The following is an 18576-nucleotide window of genomic DNA, read 5'->3' on the forward strand; positions in this document are numbered from 1 at the left end:
TGCATTGGCCATGCTAAATTCTCCCTCAGTGTAACCCGAACAGGTGGAGTGTGGTGACTAGGGGATTTTCACAATAACTTCATTGCAGTGTTAATGTAGCCTACTTGTGACACTAATAAATAAACTTTAAAAAGTTTAAACTTTAACTACTCATTCCTGGGATTAAGGGCTTATTTTATGAAGAAAGACTGAACAGGTTGGGCCATTGCCCAATGAAGAGTTAGAGGTGATCTTATTGAAACATGGGATCCTGAGGCGACTTTGATCAAATGGATACAGGGAGAGTGTTTCATCTTGTGATGGGACACAGTAAAAGAAAAAGGTGTAAAGAGGAACTCTTTAAAGAGAGGGATGAGGAATATTTTTCTCTCAGAGGGTTGTAAGTCTGTGGAATTCTCTTCCACAGGGAGCAGTGGAGGCTGGGTCATTGAAGCTATTCAAAGCCGAGTTAGACAGATTTTTGGTAAACAAGAGGTCAGGCAGGAAAGTGAAGTTGAGACCACTGTCACATGATCATCTTATTGAATGGCGGAGCAGGCTCAATAAACTGAATAGACTACACCAGATCTTAAATCCTATGTCACTGTCTATCAGAGACTCTCAGGGCAGATACATCACAGATTAGATATACAGGAAAGCTCTATACTGTTCCATCAACCTCTCTCAAGGCAGCTACAGCATTGTGTCAGAGACAGAGTTAATTTTCTTGACACAATTTTCTTCCTCTAACCTGTGTTCCTGAAGATCATAGAATTCTACAGTGCAGAAGGGGGCCATCGAGTCTGCACGATCACAACCCCACTCTCGCCCTATCTCCATAACCCCAAGCATTTACCCTAGCTAGTCCCCCTGACAGTAAGGGGAAATTTACTACGGCCAATCTACCTAACCCACACATCTTTGATCTGTGGGAGAAAACCGGAGCACCCAGAGGAAACCCACACAGACATGGGGAGAATGTGCAAACTCCACACAGACAGTGACCCAAGCCAGGAATTGAACCAAGGTCCCTGGCGCTGTGAGGCAGCAGTGCTAACCACTGTGCCACATGTTGTCCATACTGTCGGTTCATTGCAGACATTCAGATTTGAGGGTGTTATTTATATCCTCATGTTCTAGCAAGTGGTTACTCTTCATTTGTGAGCTGAGATTCACTGTTCAAATCCCCTCGGTCAAATCTTGATTCAGCTCATATCACCAAGGCCCAAATAGCAACTGCTGTCCCTGGGGAGTGTTAATTCTTTCTGGTCTATTCCTAAGCCCTTTACAGCCTTACATACGGTGAACCACATCATCATTTGCTTATCCTCCATCGCTCGTCTCCATGGGATTGTTGTTGTATGGTTCCACCCTTTTACTGTCTGGTCACAGTCATTACTTCTCCATCAATGGCTTTTGCTTCCCAATTGTTATTTCTAAAGGACATCCTACCCAAGGATTTATCCTTGTTTCTTTCATTCCCACACCATTCCTCGGCATCATCCATCCACTGGCCTGGGATAATATGCAACACTGTCCACTTACAGCTCAAACTCAGACTCAGACTCTCCAGCTGTTAAATCATTATCCATCTCTTATATTCCTTCTGGACTCCTTTACTGATCTCCAATTTCCATAACACCAACGTGTCCAAATCTCTACCACACATACCCTCTCCTATAATAAACCCTACACTATCACATTGCAGATTCTGGCCTACATTTTCATAAGACTGTGGAGGGACCCTGGCTTATCCAAAATGGCGCCAGGAGGCCCAAATCTGAAGGTACTGCCCCTGAATCAGGCATCCAGCGTGGACAGCGGGGTGGTGAGAAACATGGTCATATTGTAGTTCATACCAGAGGCAAGGGCAGCTGCCTTCAGTCAAATGTCATTGCAATAGTAATGATGTGGAGATGCTGCCGTTGGACTGGGGTAGAACACCAGGTTAAAATCCAACAGGTTTATTGGGAATCATGAGCTCTCGAAGCGCTGTTCCTTCATCGGACTCACCTAATGAAGGAGCAGTGCTCCGAAAGCTCGTGATTCCAAATAAACCTGTTGGACTTTAAGCTGCTGTTGAGAGACTTCTTACTGTTGCAGTAGTAGACAGTGGATTTTAGCAAAATATTCACTTGCACTAGTAAGAATAGAAATAGGAATATACAACAGACAAACTTGTGTCTAGACACATAATGCAGGAGAGAGGAATTGAATTCCTGGGATGTTGGGGCTTAGTTGTGTAGAGGAGGTATACAGTCCAGTTGCAAACCACTGTTCCCTGTAAGATTCACAGCCACAAAACTGCACAGCAACACGAAGTCCCTGAACAGGCTGTGCTCAAGTCAGTTCCTTTAAGTTACCATGTGGGCGTGGCCACACAAAATATTTAAAAGGGCCGCAAACTTAAATAAATCACCCGCGTTCTCTAAAAACAAATGAAAGATACTATTTTTGCACCTGTGCAGAGCTGGGACCAATGACATTGCGGACAGATTTAACTATTGCCACGGGGGCGTGTTTGAAGAATTTGGTAGGGTGTTGGGAATCTGGATAAACTGGATTGTCAGACCCAAGATTCACATCATGACCCTGCGGATGTCTGGAAGTATAGACCTCCATGGGAATTTCCCGGGAAGTTTGAGCTTCAGACGGGAAACTCCCTTTCTCAAGACCCACCGTCAAAGTCCCTTGAGAACAGAGAAGGGTAAGAAGAGATTTGGTGGAGGTAAAATGTGAAGGGTAATAATTTGAAAGGGCTCAGATTTAAGGTGATGAGTCAAAGAAACAAATGTGACATGAGGAGATTCTTTCATTATGATTTGGAATACACTGTCTGATCTGGGCTGGAGAAGTGGATTCATAACTAGTCTGCAAAAGGAAACGGGATGAAAAGACATAGGAGAAAATATATTGCAGTGATGTGGGAAAGGAACAGAGGAATAGGACTACTGGATTGTTCTTCCAAAAGAGGTGATGGATTGAATGGTCACCTTCAGTGCTATTCTATACTATGGTACTCCAATATAGGGGACATCAGAACATGTGAGTCACTAAATAGCAAAACAGAGAGGGGAATTCCAACCATTTTATTTTTCCTCTGACCTGGGAAACCAACCCAACTTCCATAGAATCATAGAATTCCAACAGTGCAGACGGAGGGCATTCAGCCCATCGAGCCAGCGCCGACAACAATCCTACCCAGGCCTGTCCCCATAATCCCACATATTTAATTAATCCCCCTCACGCTAAGGGGCAATTTAGCATAGCCAGTCCACATATCCCACACATCTTTGGACTATGGGAGGAAACCAGAGCACCCAGTAGAAACCCATGCAGACACAGGGAGAATGTGCAAACTCCACACAAATAGTTACCTGAGGCAGGAATTGAACCCGGGTCCCTGGTGCTGTGAGGCAGCAGTGCTAACCACTGTGCCACCATGGGGAGTTGAAACTGAGATCTCTGTTTTATATTCCATACTCATCACCTTAACCTTAATCTCCAGTTCATTGCTATGCTTCTAGCCTTGGCTTGCTATCTTGTAAATTGCTATCCAGCCACTAATACAAGTCCATTGACAACCTCACCTCTTTACTTTGCCCATTGGAAAAGTTTGGCACACATTCCACAAGACGGGCCATGATTTCCCAAGGAATCGTCACTTCCTGCAAATAAGCAGATTGTAATAAAATCTCCTCAGTGCAAAGTTAGTCCCAAAACATTGTACTCATAGCTGTCCATTATTACAACACTTACCTTTAACGTGTCTGTGGTCAGACTACAACCTCACTGGACTTTTCACAGTCTATCAATCAGTTACTAAAAGGACAGCTTCCTGACATCACCACCTGATAAGTTAGAATGGAAGGCACCCAACCCTTTAAAGGTGCAGCCTCATCTTTAAAGAAACAAAGACTTGGGGAGATTTTTTGGCATGATGACCTAACTTGGGAAATTCATTCCACACATGTCAGACATCATCTCATTTCAGTTTGCTATCTTCCAGTTTAGAAGCTCTACTTTACATTCTTCTTCATATTTTCATTATTATTCTAATCCTTATGACGCTCATTCTTACCCACATGTTCCTCCACAGGCACATGATCCTCTTGGCCTACCTCATACCCCAGCACCAGACCCAGCAATGAATGCCTCCTTCCTATCTGGACCATGAAGATATTCTTCAAGAAAATTCTCCAGAATTTATTTCAAAAAGCCCTCACCTTCTTTCCCCTTTACTGTCATATTACTCCAAATGGTATTTAGGTCATTAACATTGTCCAATATGATACTCTATAGATTTCCTGACAGCTTTACTATCCCTACCCTTTTTTTCCTTCCTTCTCTTTTCTAAACACTTTATCCATGAAAATAGTTGCCTAGACCTCACTATTTTAAGTTGTGGTCCCATTATTGACTGTACAAGATAACTCCACTTGGCTATTTGAGCTTGTGGCTCACCAACTGTATTCACTATACTTTGTATGTTTACACATAGGTGTTCTAAACTTGACTTTGTATTCCTTGTAGCTCATCTTAGTCTGCTCGTATATAATATGGTATTTCTATCTTGTCTAGTCCTATCCAGCACTCTCATTCTTTTGCACTTCATTCATCTTTTCTACAGCTTTATACTGGTGCCCACCTCCCTGCCAACTTAGTTTCTCTCCCCATACATATAATGAACCTCCCCTTGAGAACATTGGTCTCAGTGCTGTTGAGCAGCAATTAGGTACCTCCTGCCTCTAAATTAAGGTCAGAAGTGGGGATGTTTGCACAATGTTCAGCACCATTTGCAACTCCTCAGATACTGAAGCAGTCCATGTTCAAATGCAACAGGATGTGGACAATATCCAGGCTTGGGCTGACAAGTAACATTCACACCACACAAATGCCAAGCAATGACCATCACCAATAAGAGACACTCTAACCACCATCCCTTGACATTCAGTAGTGTTACCATCATTGAATCCCCCATTGTCAACACCCTTGAGGTTACCATTGACCAGAAACTCAACAGGACTCGCCACATGAAAACACAGTGGCTACAAGAACAGGTCAGAGACTAGCAATACTGCGGCATGTAACTCATCTCCTGACTCATCTCATAGGCTCTTGGGAGCCTATCTGCCATCTACAAAGCACAAATCAGGAGTGTGCTGAAATACTTCCCACTCGCCTGGATGGCTGCAGTTCCAACAACACTCAAGAAGCTTGACACTATCCAGGACAAAGCAGCCCCCTTGATTGGCACCACATCCACAAACATCCATTCCCTCCATCATCAACACTCAGTAACAGCAGTGTGTACTATCTACAAGATGCACTGCAGCAATTCACCAAAGATCCTTAGACAGCACTTACCAACCCATTCCATCTAGAAGGGCAAAGGCAGCAGATACACCACCCGCAATTTCCCCTCCAAGCCACACACCATCCTGACTTGGAAATATATTGGCTGCTCCTTCACGGTCGCTGAGTCAAATTCCTGGAATTCCCTCCCTAATGGCATTGTGGGAGAACATGGACTGCAGCGATTCAAGGCGGCAGCTCACCACCACCTTCTCAGGGGCAACTAGGGATGGGCAATAAATGCTGGACAGCCAGCAATGTCCTTGCCCCATGAATGAATTTAAAAAATTGTCTCACTATTCCAACGGGTTGAAGGCCTCCCTCTTGCACCATGCCTGAAGCCACGCATTGATCCTCCTCCCTACTCTCCTATTTCCACTCTTGCTGTCATGTGGCATTTGGAGTGATCCACAGGGATCAGCTTGAGTGTACCTGCCCCCTCTATATCATTGCGACAGATGTGTACCACAACTTCTGGATCCCTGCCTTCCCTCTGCAGAGTATGCTGCATCCTCTTCATGATGTCTTTTGGTTACAGAGATGCCTGTCTGTCTGCTGATTTGTGGTGAGTGTCCCTTTAAGAACACAACAGTTTAAGGGTCACCTGGCTTGAGGGACCAATTAGGACTGAGAGTGGGTAATCACCCCAGGGGATGGAGTCCTCTGAGGTAAGAGCCACCTAGGGAACTAGCTGCAGAAACAAAACTGCTGCTTTCTTCTTAATAAATCCTTTTGACATTTACAAGTGAAAGTGCATCATTACAGTTTGTCTCCCCAACTGTGCAATGTAAATAGTTCTAAACTTTGCTGAGTAAATGCCATTCACCACTCTGCTTGTTGACTTCTATTAATTCGCAGCCCAACAATAAGTTGATTTTAAAATTCTCAACCCTTGTTTCCCAGATTCCTCCATGGACTTGCTCCTCTCTGTCTATCTAACCTCCTTCAGTCCTACATCCCTGTGAGGTCTCTGCACTTGTACAATTCTTGCCTCTTGTACATCTCTTTAGCTCAATTTCTTTGAGGGGGGAGGGGGGGCTGCTTTATCCAAGAAATTCCCTCCCCAAATCACCCCATCCTCGACCTACGTTTTCCTTAAAACCTACCTCACTGTCTCATCATTTCATCATCTGTCCTAATATCCCCCTATGTTGCTACGTTCCAGGTTGTTTAGGGGAACACTACACTTCAGTGAAACATCTTGGAGCATTTTACTACACAAGTGCAAAATTTACATCTGCCAAATAACCCCCGATCGGCAGTCTATTTCTTCCCCAAGGAACTAGCTGCAAATGAAAGGCCAAGTGACCAGGTGAATTTTATTTTCCTAAGAGCACATTGTCCGGTAAATAACTGTTAATCAAAAACCACAAAAAGACAAGCTTGTGATCTTTGTCCTGTGATGTTTAGCCTTAGAGTTAATAATGGATTAAAGACTAATCATATTAACCAAATAGTCATCTCCACTTCAAAAGTAGAAGGTCCACTGCAATGCTCATTGTTGGTTTGCAAGTTTAAACTTCCAGTGTTCACACAGCTCTATGCTGTCTGCTTGAACACTGGTCTTTATGTGAATTAGCTGCAGTCACTTACAGTAGTGACATCTTCCACAACAAATCCCTTCCAAAGACGTGCAGCTTAGGTTAATTGGCCAGGCTAACTTGCCACTTAGTGTCCCAGGATGCGTGGATTAGGACAATTATTGGGGTAGGGTTATAGGGATAAGGCCTGGGTAGGATGTTCTGTTGCAGAGTTGGTACAGACTCGATGGGCCAAATGGTCTCCTTCTGCACTGTAGGGATTCTGTGATTCTAAATCAAGATGGTGGTGTGACAAAAATAGAAAATCTCAGCAGGTCTTCAAGCACCTGTGGAGGGAGAATTGAGCTAACATTTTGAGTCTGGATGACTCTTCATCAGAGTTCTGTTCTCTTTCCACAGATGCTGTCGGACCTGCTGAGATTTTCCAGCATTTTCTGATTTTTGTTTCAGATTCCAGCATCCGCAGTTACTTGTTTTTATCAGGAGGGTTGTGCCTCCATTTATAGAAACGTAGGAAGTTTTGTCAGCCACAATTCAATTCTTGTAAAATTCTTTTCACATTATGGCCTTGAACTGAACCCAGCACCTTGAAACACATTCAAAAGTCCATGGTTGAAGATTTCATGTTTCTTCAGGCAAGTGTTGGGTGCTGCACTTTGGGAGGTCAAATGTTACACAGTTAATGACAGGACCTCAAACAACATGAATGTTTTTAAAATTTATTTATCAGCGGGCTTGTATTTATTTCCAAGTAGGTTTACATTAACACTGCAATGAAGTTATTGTGAAAAATCATCTAGAGGGAATGTCCAAAGGGTTCTTGGAGTTCAATTCAATAGTTCTCTGAAAGTGGCCATACAAATAGATAGGGTGGTAAAGAAGGTGTATGGCATGTTTGCCTTTATTGGTCGGGGAATTGAGCACAAGAGTCAGATGTCATGCTGCAGCTTTATAAAACTTCGATTAGGCTGCACTTAAAGACATTGCATTCAATTCTGGTCACATTACAGGAAGGGTGTGGAGGCTTTGGAGAGGGCGAAGAAGAGGTTGAACAGGATGCTGCCTGGATTAGAGGATATGAGCTACAAGGAGAGGCTGAACAAACTAGGGTTGTTTTCTCTGGAGCGGCAGAGGCTGAGGGGAGACCTGCTAGCAGTGTATAAAATTATACACCTGATAGCAGTGTATAAAATTATGAGAGGCATAGTTTGGGTTGACAGTCAGAATCTTTTTCCCAGAGTTGAACCATCTAATACTAGGAGACATGCACTTAAGGTGAGAGGGGGAAAGTTCAAAGGACTTGTGAGGGACAAGTATTTTCCACAGAGAGTGGTAGGTATCTGGATTACACTGCCAGGGATGGTGGTGGACACAGATACAATAGGGGCATTTAAGGGGCTTTTAGATAAGCACATGAGTAGGCAAGGAATAGAGGGATATGGACCAAGGGCAGGCATCACGTTTGGTACAACATCATGGGCCAAAGGGCTGGTTCCTGTGCTGTATTGTTCAACGTTCCATTTTCATGACAACAACTAAAGCAAAACATGGTCACCAGGCTCTCTTGCTCCTACAATTAGAACTTGAAGTGTTTCTTGGAGCGAGGATTGTTTCCATTACTCAGTAGGAAAATATATAAACTGCTAAAAACTGGACAGTGACCAATGGCTTGTGGCACAGTTACATGAACCCATGGTCTCAGTGGTAGATTGTATTTCTAGAAATAGACCGTGTGTTTCTTAGCTCAGATAATATGTGGCCCAGATGGGGAAAAGTTAGACAGTCCCACTATTTATTATTCTTTATTCACATTGGAGTCCTATCCAACAATAGCTTTCACCTCCCTGTTTCACTGGCACAATTGTATTAGCAGGCTACATTTCTATGCATCTCCTTTCCCTCGGGTGATGACAGTCCTGATGGTTTGGCTTTAGAACATAGAACACTACAGCACAAACAGGGATATGTTGCGCTGATCATATCCCTACCTACCAGGCCTAGCTATAACCCTCAATCCCATGTACTCATCCAGAAGTCTCTTAAAAGACCCCAATGAGTTTGCCTCCACCACCACCGATGGCAGCCGATTCCACGCACTCACCACCCTCTGAGTGAAAAACTTACCCCTGACATCTCCTCTGTACCTACTCCCCAGCACCTTAAACCTGTGTCCTCTCGTAGCGACCATTTCAGCCCTGGGAAACAGCCTCCAAGAATCCATCCTATCTATACCTCTCAATGTTTTATAAACCTCTATCAGGTCACCTCTCATCCTTCGTCTCTCCAGGGAGAAAAGACCTAGCTCCCTCAACCTATCCTCATAAGGCATGCCACCCAATCCAGGCAACATCCTTGTAAATCTCCTCTGCACCCTCTCAATAGCTTCCACAACTTTCCTGGAGTGAGGTGACCAGAACTGCGCACAGTACTCCAAGTGGGGTCTGACAAGGGTCTTATAAAGTTGCAGCATTATCTCCCGACTCCGAAACACAATCCCTCGATTAATGAAGGCTAGATTAATTTTCCACAGTGAAAATTAAGGCAAAGTATTGATTTAGCATTTCTGCTATCTCAGTATTCTCTACTATTAACTTTCCAGTTTCATCTTCCAAGGGACCAACATTCACCCTAGTGACTCCCCTTTTATATACCTACAGAAGCGTTTGCTATCCTTCTTGATATTTTGCGCTAGTTTTCTTTCATAATTTACCTTCGCTCTTTTTATTTTTTTTAGTATCCCTTTGTTTATGTTTGAAAGTTTCCCAATCTTCCAGCCTTCACAATAAGGTATACCTCAGTTTTTGTCTTTATATTGTCATTGGCCGCCTTGTTTAGCCATTGGATGTTATTTTAATTATCTTTCTTCCTCACTGGGATACATTTTAGTTGTGAGGAATTGAGTATCTCCTTAAACAACTGCTACTGCTCATCTGCTGTTCTATATTTTAGCCTTCCTGCCCATTCTAAATCTGTCCCCATGCCTATGTAATTCCCTTTGTTTAATTCCAGAACACCAGTGTGGGACTCCACTTTCTCACCCCCAAACTAAATTTTGAATTCTATCATACCATGTTCACTACTCCTCGAGGATCCTTCACTATGAGGTCTGCCCTCCTCATTACACAATACCAAATCCAGACCAGCTGCTGCCTGGTTGGTTCCACAACATACTGTTCCAAGAAACAATCCCTAATACATTCAATGAACTCTGCCACCAGGCTATCCTTGCCAGTTTGATTCTTCCAATCTATGTGCATACTAAAATCACCCATGATTATTGCCATACCTTTCTTGAAAGCCCCAAGTATTTCCTGGTTTATATTGTACCCCACTGCAGAACTACTGCTTGGGGACCTATAGATTACTCCTACCGAGTACTTTACTTTGCTATTCCTTATTTCTACCCAGGCTGATTCCACATCTTGATTTCCTGTGCTTATGTAGTTTCTCATTACAGCACTGATCCTTTTCTTCACCAGTAAAGCTGCACCATCTCCTTTTCCTTTCAGTCTGTCTTTCCAAAATGCTGAGTGCCCTTGGATATTCAATTCCCAGACCTGGTCTCCTTGTAACCACGTCTCAGTAATCGCCCCCAAATCATACTCTTCTGTTTCTATTTGCGCCATTAACTAATTAATTTTGTTCCGAATGCTTCCTGCATTTGGATGCAAAGCTTTTAAATTTGTTCTACTGGTAAATTTCCCTACTGTTTTAATAATTCCTTGGTGCATAAAGACATTTACCCATTCTGTCCCTCTCTTTTATTGTCTAGTAATTATCCGCCACATCGCTAACCTGCACTCTGACCTCCTCCTAATATTTGGGTTTTCTAATTTCCCCTACAACCGAACCCTCCACTCACTCCCCCCGCCAATTCGTTTTAAAGCTCTATCTAGTTATGCGATTTGCTAGGACTCTGGTCCCAGCACAATTCCGATGAAGATGATCCCATCGGAACAGATCCCCTCTTCCCCAGTACTGGTGCCAATGTCCCATGAGTTCAAACCCATTCCTCCTGCACCAAACTTTAAGCCACGCATTGGGCAATGAGGATGTTTAAACTCCACATGAGCCTGTTTCCCAGGCTGGATCTTATTTTTAAGATTGACCTGCTTAATCTTATTGACATTGTGCCAATTAGCTTGTGGCTCAGGTAGTAATTCAGAGATTATCATCTTTTTTGATTCTGCTTTTAATTTAGCTCCTAGCTGTTCATCACTCCCTTGGCAGAACCTCTGCTCTTTTTTTATCTATGTCATTGGTACCAACTTGGACCACAACAACTGGATCTTTACCCTCCCAATCCAAGTTCCTCTGCAGCCCAGATGAGATATCCCAAACCCGAGCACCAGGCAGGCAACACAACCTTTGGGATTCTCAGTCCTGGTCACAGAGAACGGTGTCGATGCCCCTAACTATACTATCCCCAATTACCACTACATTTCTTTTTCTCCCCCCACTTGAATGGCTCCCTGCACCACAGTTGGCAAATCCTCCCTGCAGTACCCATCCCTTTCCACACAAGGAGTAAGAATCTCGAACCTGTTGGACAAGGGCTGAGACTCTTGTAACCCTACCTCCTGGATCTCTCTACCTGCCTCACTCGCAGCCATACCCTTCTGTCCCTAACCACTGACCGAATTCAAGTTAGTTAGTCTAAGGGGTGTGACTGCCTCCTGGAACACAGTGTCCAGGTATCTCTTCCCCTCCCTGAGCAGCATCTGAAGCTCAGAATCCAGCTCATCCATTCTGAGCTGGAGTTTCTCCAGTAACCAACGTTTATTACAGTCGTGTCACTGGGAACCTCAGTGAGGTCCACCAGCTCACACATCGTGCAGGAACAGCATATCACCTGAACATCCATCCTTATTTTATTTAATTAGTTTTGAATTTGTTTTTTTAAATTTAACTTTTTTATAGCTCTGCTTATTTTCTCAATCTGAACACAATTTATAACCAGTAATTTAACAGATTCAAATTTAGCAGATTCCCTATTAGCCAATCCAATCACAGCCTTACTGTGGCATCACTTTTCACTCTCCCCTCCCAACACTCAAACAGAACCCCTGACCGTCCCACAACCCTGGACCTTCTCAGGTTGCTCGTTCCCACTCAGTCCTGCTCCTGAAGTCAGTCATCAGCCAATCACTTACCTGCTGGCTGTGTCATCACCCTTGCAGGTCCCACCTTGTGGTCCTCTCGAAAATGACCACCTCTTTCCCCTCAGCACCCAATTCTCACTCAGCTCCAAATTCCTGATACCCTCACTCTGGCTAAATCTTACTCTAGCTGCAGTCTTTCGGTAAGAGTAGGGCTCAGTAAATGGGTTGGGGTCCTCAGTTACTGCTCTGTCACCAGCCCACGGGGCAAATAGTCCTTTGTGGCTCGGACGTCCATCAGAACCAATGACAGTATCACATCCCAGTTCCCAGGATTGTCCTCCCTCCAATTCTTTGCTTACTTTTTCCTTCATAGTTCTGTTCCTCCTTTCCACCATTTCCCCAGGACTGAGAACCATGGGAAATGTGCCATTTCTCTTTAACTCCCAACAACCATGAGGTAGATCTATCCAGTGAGGCAAGGTAGCCCCCACCTGAAGAACATTTCTTTCACCAACACCTTCACCATTGCCAGGGCAGTGTCGGATTTAAATGGAAATGGCTCCATCTATAGAGGATGAACCAACACCAAGCGGTACTTACCAAGAAAATCAATCTGTATGTAGTGTCATGGGACACTTCCTTGTGTGGCCCACTGGAGTTTTTCTCTTCTGTGGCTCAGGTTTATTGGCAGTACACAAGTTTGTACAGAAATCTTATCACATCTTCTTCCACATGGGGCTACTTTCCTATTTCCTCTACTTTACCATTAATCATTTCTGGCCCCTGGGCCTCCATCTGCTAATCCTCATGAACTCTCTGCCCTCCAGTACTATCGACTTGCCTCTTTTAAACGGCATCCCTCCTTTTACTGTCATACCTGTAACCTTGAAGGGATCCTTGATTGGGATTCCCTCTTGTTTTTTTAAAGCAATTATTGTTTAAAATTAACCATCCTATCGTATCCTTGGCTATTACCTCCTTTAAATCTGGAAACAAGGGAATTCCTTCTATTAGTCCCTGTTGCAGGGTGACTGCTACAATCATCCCTGATTAAAATGATCCCACTCTCTGCTGTCCCCCACTTTTGTTAGTTCACTGATCCTCTGATTATCTTCCTACAGGGGCTCTTCCTCCAAATGAGCCTTTATCCTGTGACTATAATACTTGATCTGAGCGGCTTGAGAATTCAGTTAACAATGGGACTGCAGTCAAAGTCGCCATTTTGCTGATCCAAAGCCTCGACCCTTGCAGCAGACTAAGCAGTCGGTACACGAGTTACAAGTAAATGTAAGGGCAGAGTGTACAGTATAAAGCAGCAGAGGTCCTGTGGGCTGGGTCACCACATAAAGCCAACACAGTCTGGGCAGTTTTTCCACCCTGTCATGGCCCATGGGGCCTACTTCTGCCTCAAAATCAGAGATCCTGGTCATCTTATCCCATCAATTAGAGCGACCCACATAAATAGTGTGCCAGCTACCCCCACTCCCGGGTGGATTACACTCTTGCACCCACGTCCGTCTCAATCTGTATGTAGTGTCATGGGACACTTCCTTGTGTGGCCCACTGGAGTTTTTCTCCAGAAAACAAAGAACAGTACAGCATAGGAATAGGCCCTTCAAGCCCTGCACCGATCACATTGTCCTATCTAAACCAACCACTTGTATCCCTCTATTCCCCATCTGTTCATGTGCCTATCCAAATAAGTCTTAAAATGTCACTAATGTGTTTGCCTCACTTGGCAGTGCATTCCGGGCTCCCACCACCCTCTGTGTAAAAACCTTCCCCCACACTGATCTCCACTGAATCTTTCCTCCCTTACCTTTGAACTTGTGCCTCCTTGTTATTGCCATTTCTGTCCTGGGAAAAAGCTTCTAACTGTTCACCCTATCTGTACCCCTCATAATTTTATAAACTTCTATCAGGTCGCCTCTCAGACTCTGTCTTTCCAGGGAGAAATCCCACTTTATTCAGTCTCTCCCATACTCCTTCAACTGAACAATCATGCAGTTCCCCTGCTGGTCCAAACTAGCAGCAAACTGGGGCTCTTCCTCTCCTTGTACTTTTTATACTTATTCGCTAGGAGGGTACAAATAGAAATGCTTTGACTCAACACTGTGCCATTCCCTCAACCATGCACCCACTAACAGTCTATTGAGGGGGTGTGAGATGATCTGACAGTGTTAACCCTGGAGCTCAATGAACACCCAGACAACAACAACAAAGTTTCCACAATAATCTCTCAATATTCCACTAGTTTATGGCCAAACATCTGAAGGAGTATAGTCGGACTGTTCAGAGTAAACCTTCCCTTCCAACTCCCCCTGTGATTTATCTTATGTCGCCAGCTTCGCTACAATTATAGCGTCTGTTTTCTTAGGCGGTCTTAGAGATAGGTTGGAAAGGTTAAGACTGTTTTTCTTGGAGAAGGATGAGGCAGATAGAGGTATTCAAACTCATGAGGGGGTCTATATGGGACAGACAAGGAGAAATAGTTCCCTCTTGTGAAAAGATCGAGAATGAGAAGAGCAAAAGCCAGACATGGAAAACCTTTTTTCACATGTAGGTGGTTGGGATCTGGAATGCATTACCTGAGAGTGTGATGGAAGCAGCTTCGATCAAAGCTTTCAAGAGGGCCTGTCATTTGGAGAGTGAAATGTACAGGGTTACGGGGAGAAGGCGAGAGAATGGCAGTAAGGCAGTTGGTCACTGGAAGAACCAGTGCAGACATAATGGGCCTCTTCCCATGCTGTAACAGTTCTGTGATTTTTCTGGTTTCCATCATTATGCGTCTCCTCCTTCAAGGATCCTCAGGCCTACAGAAATATCCCAAGCTCCTTTCTGAACTATTCCTTTTCTTTCCGCCATGAGAGGCAAGGATCATTTTCCTCAACTGTCTCAACTACTTGTGGCCCAAACCAGGCATTAATTTGTGTTTTAATGAATGGCTGGCTTCTTGCAATCGCAGCCTTTAGCCAATGCCCACATGGTGCTCCATCAGGACTATTTCTCACCAAGGCTCCACTATCAGTTTTGCCACTAAGTGGTCTGAGGCAATGAGTGAGCGTCTTCAGAGTATCACTCTGATACTCATCAAACTGCCAGGGTACCCTGGTCTAACTGGGCCTTTAAAGACAATAAGAAGTTCAAATGTTCAACATCACTGAATTCACTGAAGCCAACTCTGTTCTACAGCTAGGAGCAAGATAGTGGGATGGCCCATCCCTAACTTAGGTACATCTCTAACTAATTCTCGGAGTTGAGCATTGGTGTCAGAGACCTTATAATCATTATGTAATGTTTGAGTCCCTCATCCAGCTCCAGTAAACATTGTTGTTTCATTGGAGTTATGGATCTCAGGCCATTTTGGTCTGGAGACCCACAGCCACTATCCTCGAGTCCAGCAATCCGACCATCCCCTAGACTCACATAGCACCTGCCACTGCCTTTCCAATACTGTTCTCAATTACTGCCATTTTACCGCACGGCTCATTGTATAATAATGCCATCAGTGGCTTTAAAATGGCTGTTCTGGCTGTGAATGAAGTATGCTGGGAATTTTGGTCAACTTTTTGATTAAAACCAGATGCCGGTGGTTAAGAGGCTGTGGTCTGGGAGCTGTGACCTGTAGCTTCCTGTGTTGGTCAGATCAGAGAAGTTGTTTATATTAACTGAGACATCGTGGCCCCCATTTATGGCTGCTTTGTATGGGACATGTAAAATGAACTAAGCATCATAGCATTGTTCAAAACTAATTTCACTGGATCTTCGAGCCGTGTGATTAGTTTCTGGTGACACAGTTGGCTGGATGACAGAGAATCTTCCAGGAGCAAGTGGAGAATTGTGAATAAAAGAGACATCTTTGATTGGCAGCAATAACTCCAGGAGAATAACCGTTGCAACAAAACTTGTACCCTGAAGAATGTTTCAGAGAGAAGAAGATTGATTCTACAATAGGGATATTTCTTGGCCAAGGTTTTCCTAACTCGGTAGTATCTATTTTCAGTTAAATAGTTAACTTTAACTGACCATCAATTTTAAAGTTCAGTAAAGAGCAATCCCAAAGCTCTCCCTGGCTGGCTTTCCATTCTCTGTTATTCAGAACTTGGGCTCATATCCTACCTCGTACCAAGTTCTGTTTCAGCCATCATCCCTTACTCAATGACCAGGCTTGACAATGCCTCAATTTTAAAATTCTCATTTCTGCTTTCAACTCCTCTACACATTCACATCTCCTCATCTCTATAACCTCCTCCAGTCCTAAAGGCCTTCACGATCTTAATGTTCCTCCAATTCTGGCTTCTAGACTTCCCCAATTTTAATCACTCCACCATTGATAGCCATAATCTTCAGCTGCTTGGCCCCAAGCTCTGGAATTTCCTCCCATTCCTCTCCTTCTCTGTCTCTGCTACTTGGAAATGCTGCTTAAAACTTACCCCTTTGACCACACTTTGTGATTCTGTTCTTGTATCCCTCCTGAAGCTCAGTGTCAATTTTCTTTTGATGGTCATAGAATCCATACGGTGCAAGAGGCCATTCAGCCCATCATGTCTGAACTGACTCTTTGACAGACCATCCCACCCAGGGCCTATCCCTGTAACCCCACATATTTACCCTGTTAATCCCGCTAACCCACACATCCTAGGTCACTAAGGGGCAATTTAGCATGGCAAATCCACCTAACCTGCAGATCTTTGGACTGTATGAAGAAACCCATGCAGACTCAGGGAGAATGTGCGAACTCCACACAGTGACCCAAGGCCAGAATTGAACCCCTATCCCTGGCGCTGTGAGGCAGCAGTGCTATCCACTGTGCCACCATGCTGCCCTTAAAACAAGATTACACCAACCTGCTCTCGATAATCACTTTGGGATGTTTTACTAGTTTAAAGGTGTTATATAAATGCTTCTTACATATTCCCACTTTACAGAATCTCTTAACTCTCACGGTGTCCTCCAATTACAGTGATGTACCAGGTTGTGGACCTAGGACATGGTCCTGGAGCCTTGTGGGTTCATCATGACCATGCTGGTGTTAGGAGTATCTAAGTTCCAGCACACTTGCTAATCAGTCATCTTCATGAAGTGAAACTTCAGTGGAAAGAATTGATGGAACAGGTAAGTATTTCTTCATTCGGAGCCGAGATATAAAGGCCTGCTGGAACTGGAAGCCATGCTCCCTCGGCTAGTCCATGAGGGAGGTGGAATTTGCTGCTTTCAAGTATACGTTGATGCAAACCTGATAGATGGAATTTAGCTTTAAGGATTAACAAGCATTTGGTGAGCTGTGGCCTCTCAGTCGTACAAACCTCAGGCCCAGATTGTTAAATCGGGCCAGGGACAGGGTGAGGGCAACTCCATGCAGGCCAGGCCCTCATTAACAGGTAGGCCTCATTTGAATACAATTCCAAACCCAGTTGGCGGGTGGTGATCAGTCAGGAAATGTGGGACAATTTGGGATGAGCCAGGGAAGCAATGATCCTGAGAGGAGGTGACTGGGGATTGTGAAGTGACCAATGGAGGAGGAGGGCAGGCGGAGGGGGCATCATCTTGTCCCAATCTGTAAGCTTAAACAGAACCTCCCACTGCTATCATACAGTCAGAGTTCTACAGTGCAGAAAAGGCCCTTTAGCCTATTGGGTTTGCACTAACAATAACTATCACTAAAGTCGCACTAATCCGGGGCGACATGGTGGCACAGTGGTTAGCACTGCTGCCTCACAGAACCAGGACCTGGGTTCGATTCCCAGCTTGGGTCACTGGGTGTATGGAGTCTGCGCGTTCTCCCTGTGTCTATGTGGGTTTCCTCCGGGTGCTCCAGTTTCCTCCCACAGTCTGAAAGACATGCTGGTTAGGTGCATTGACCTGAATAGAACCGGACCGTGGTGACTAGGAGAATTTCACAATAACTTCACTGCAGTGTTAATGTAAGCCTTATTTGTGACTAATAAATAAATTTTATCCCATTTTCCAGCACGTCCCATATCTTTGAAGGTTAAGATGTTTCAATTGCTCATTCAAATACTTCTCTGTTTATCTGATGAAAACAGCATTGTTCTAGGAAGGCATATTGTGGGAAGACAGTGGGATTGGAGAGGCTGTACTCATTCAAACTATCCCCTTTCTCACAGTTTCTGCTGAAGGGTACAAGGAACTTAATTCAGGGTCACAGAAAGATCTATATCCCAAACAGAGACTATTGATGACTTTACCCCACTTTAACAGAAATTGGGTGCTCCAAACGATGGTCTAGAAAGACTGACAATGTTATAACCAAGGAGTGGAGATGCTGGTAAGCGTTCTCCAAGGCAGCCTTCACAACACATGACAACGCAGAACCGCTGAGCAAAAACTGATAGCCACATTCCGCGTACATGAGGACGGCCTCAACTGGGATCTTGGATTCACGTCACACTATCTGTAACCCCCACAACCTGCCTGGACTTGCAAAGTCTCACTAACTCTCCTGGCTGGAGACAATACACATCCCTTTAACCTTTGCTTAACCCTCTCTCCACGCACATTGTCTGTACCTTTAAGACTTGATTATTTGTAAAGACTTGCATTCCAATCATTATCTTGTAAATTGAGTTTGTGTCTAT

The 18576-nt window shown here is 44.2% G+C and overlaps 1 protein-coding gene across 1 annotated transcript in view; it reads right to left on the reverse strand.

Moving 5' to 3' along the window:
- The window catches only part of ftcd (formimidoyltransferase cyclodeaminase), a 29770-nt gene extending 26063 nt beyond the window's left edge, over positions 1 to 3707 (reverse strand). Inside the window, exon 1 of the mRNA XM_080198506.1 lies at positions 3570 to 3707. Within this exon, the coding sequence (XP_080054632.1) occupies positions 3570 to 3623 (54 nt within the window). The 5' untranslated portion in view covers positions 3624 to 3707. The remainder of the gene's footprint in view (positions 1 to 3569) is intronic.
- Positions 3708 to 18576: the final 14869 nt, after the last annotated feature.

The sequence above is a fragment of the Carcharhinus amblyrhynchos genome, chromosome 11 (genome assembly GCF_965287045.1).
Source record: "Carcharhinus amblyrhynchos chromosome 11, sCarAmb.v2.hapA, whole genome shotgun sequence".
Classification (NCBI taxonomy): Eukaryota; Metazoa; Chordata; class Chondrichthyes; order Carcharhiniformes; family Carcharhinidae; genus Carcharhinus; species Carcharhinus amblyrhynchos.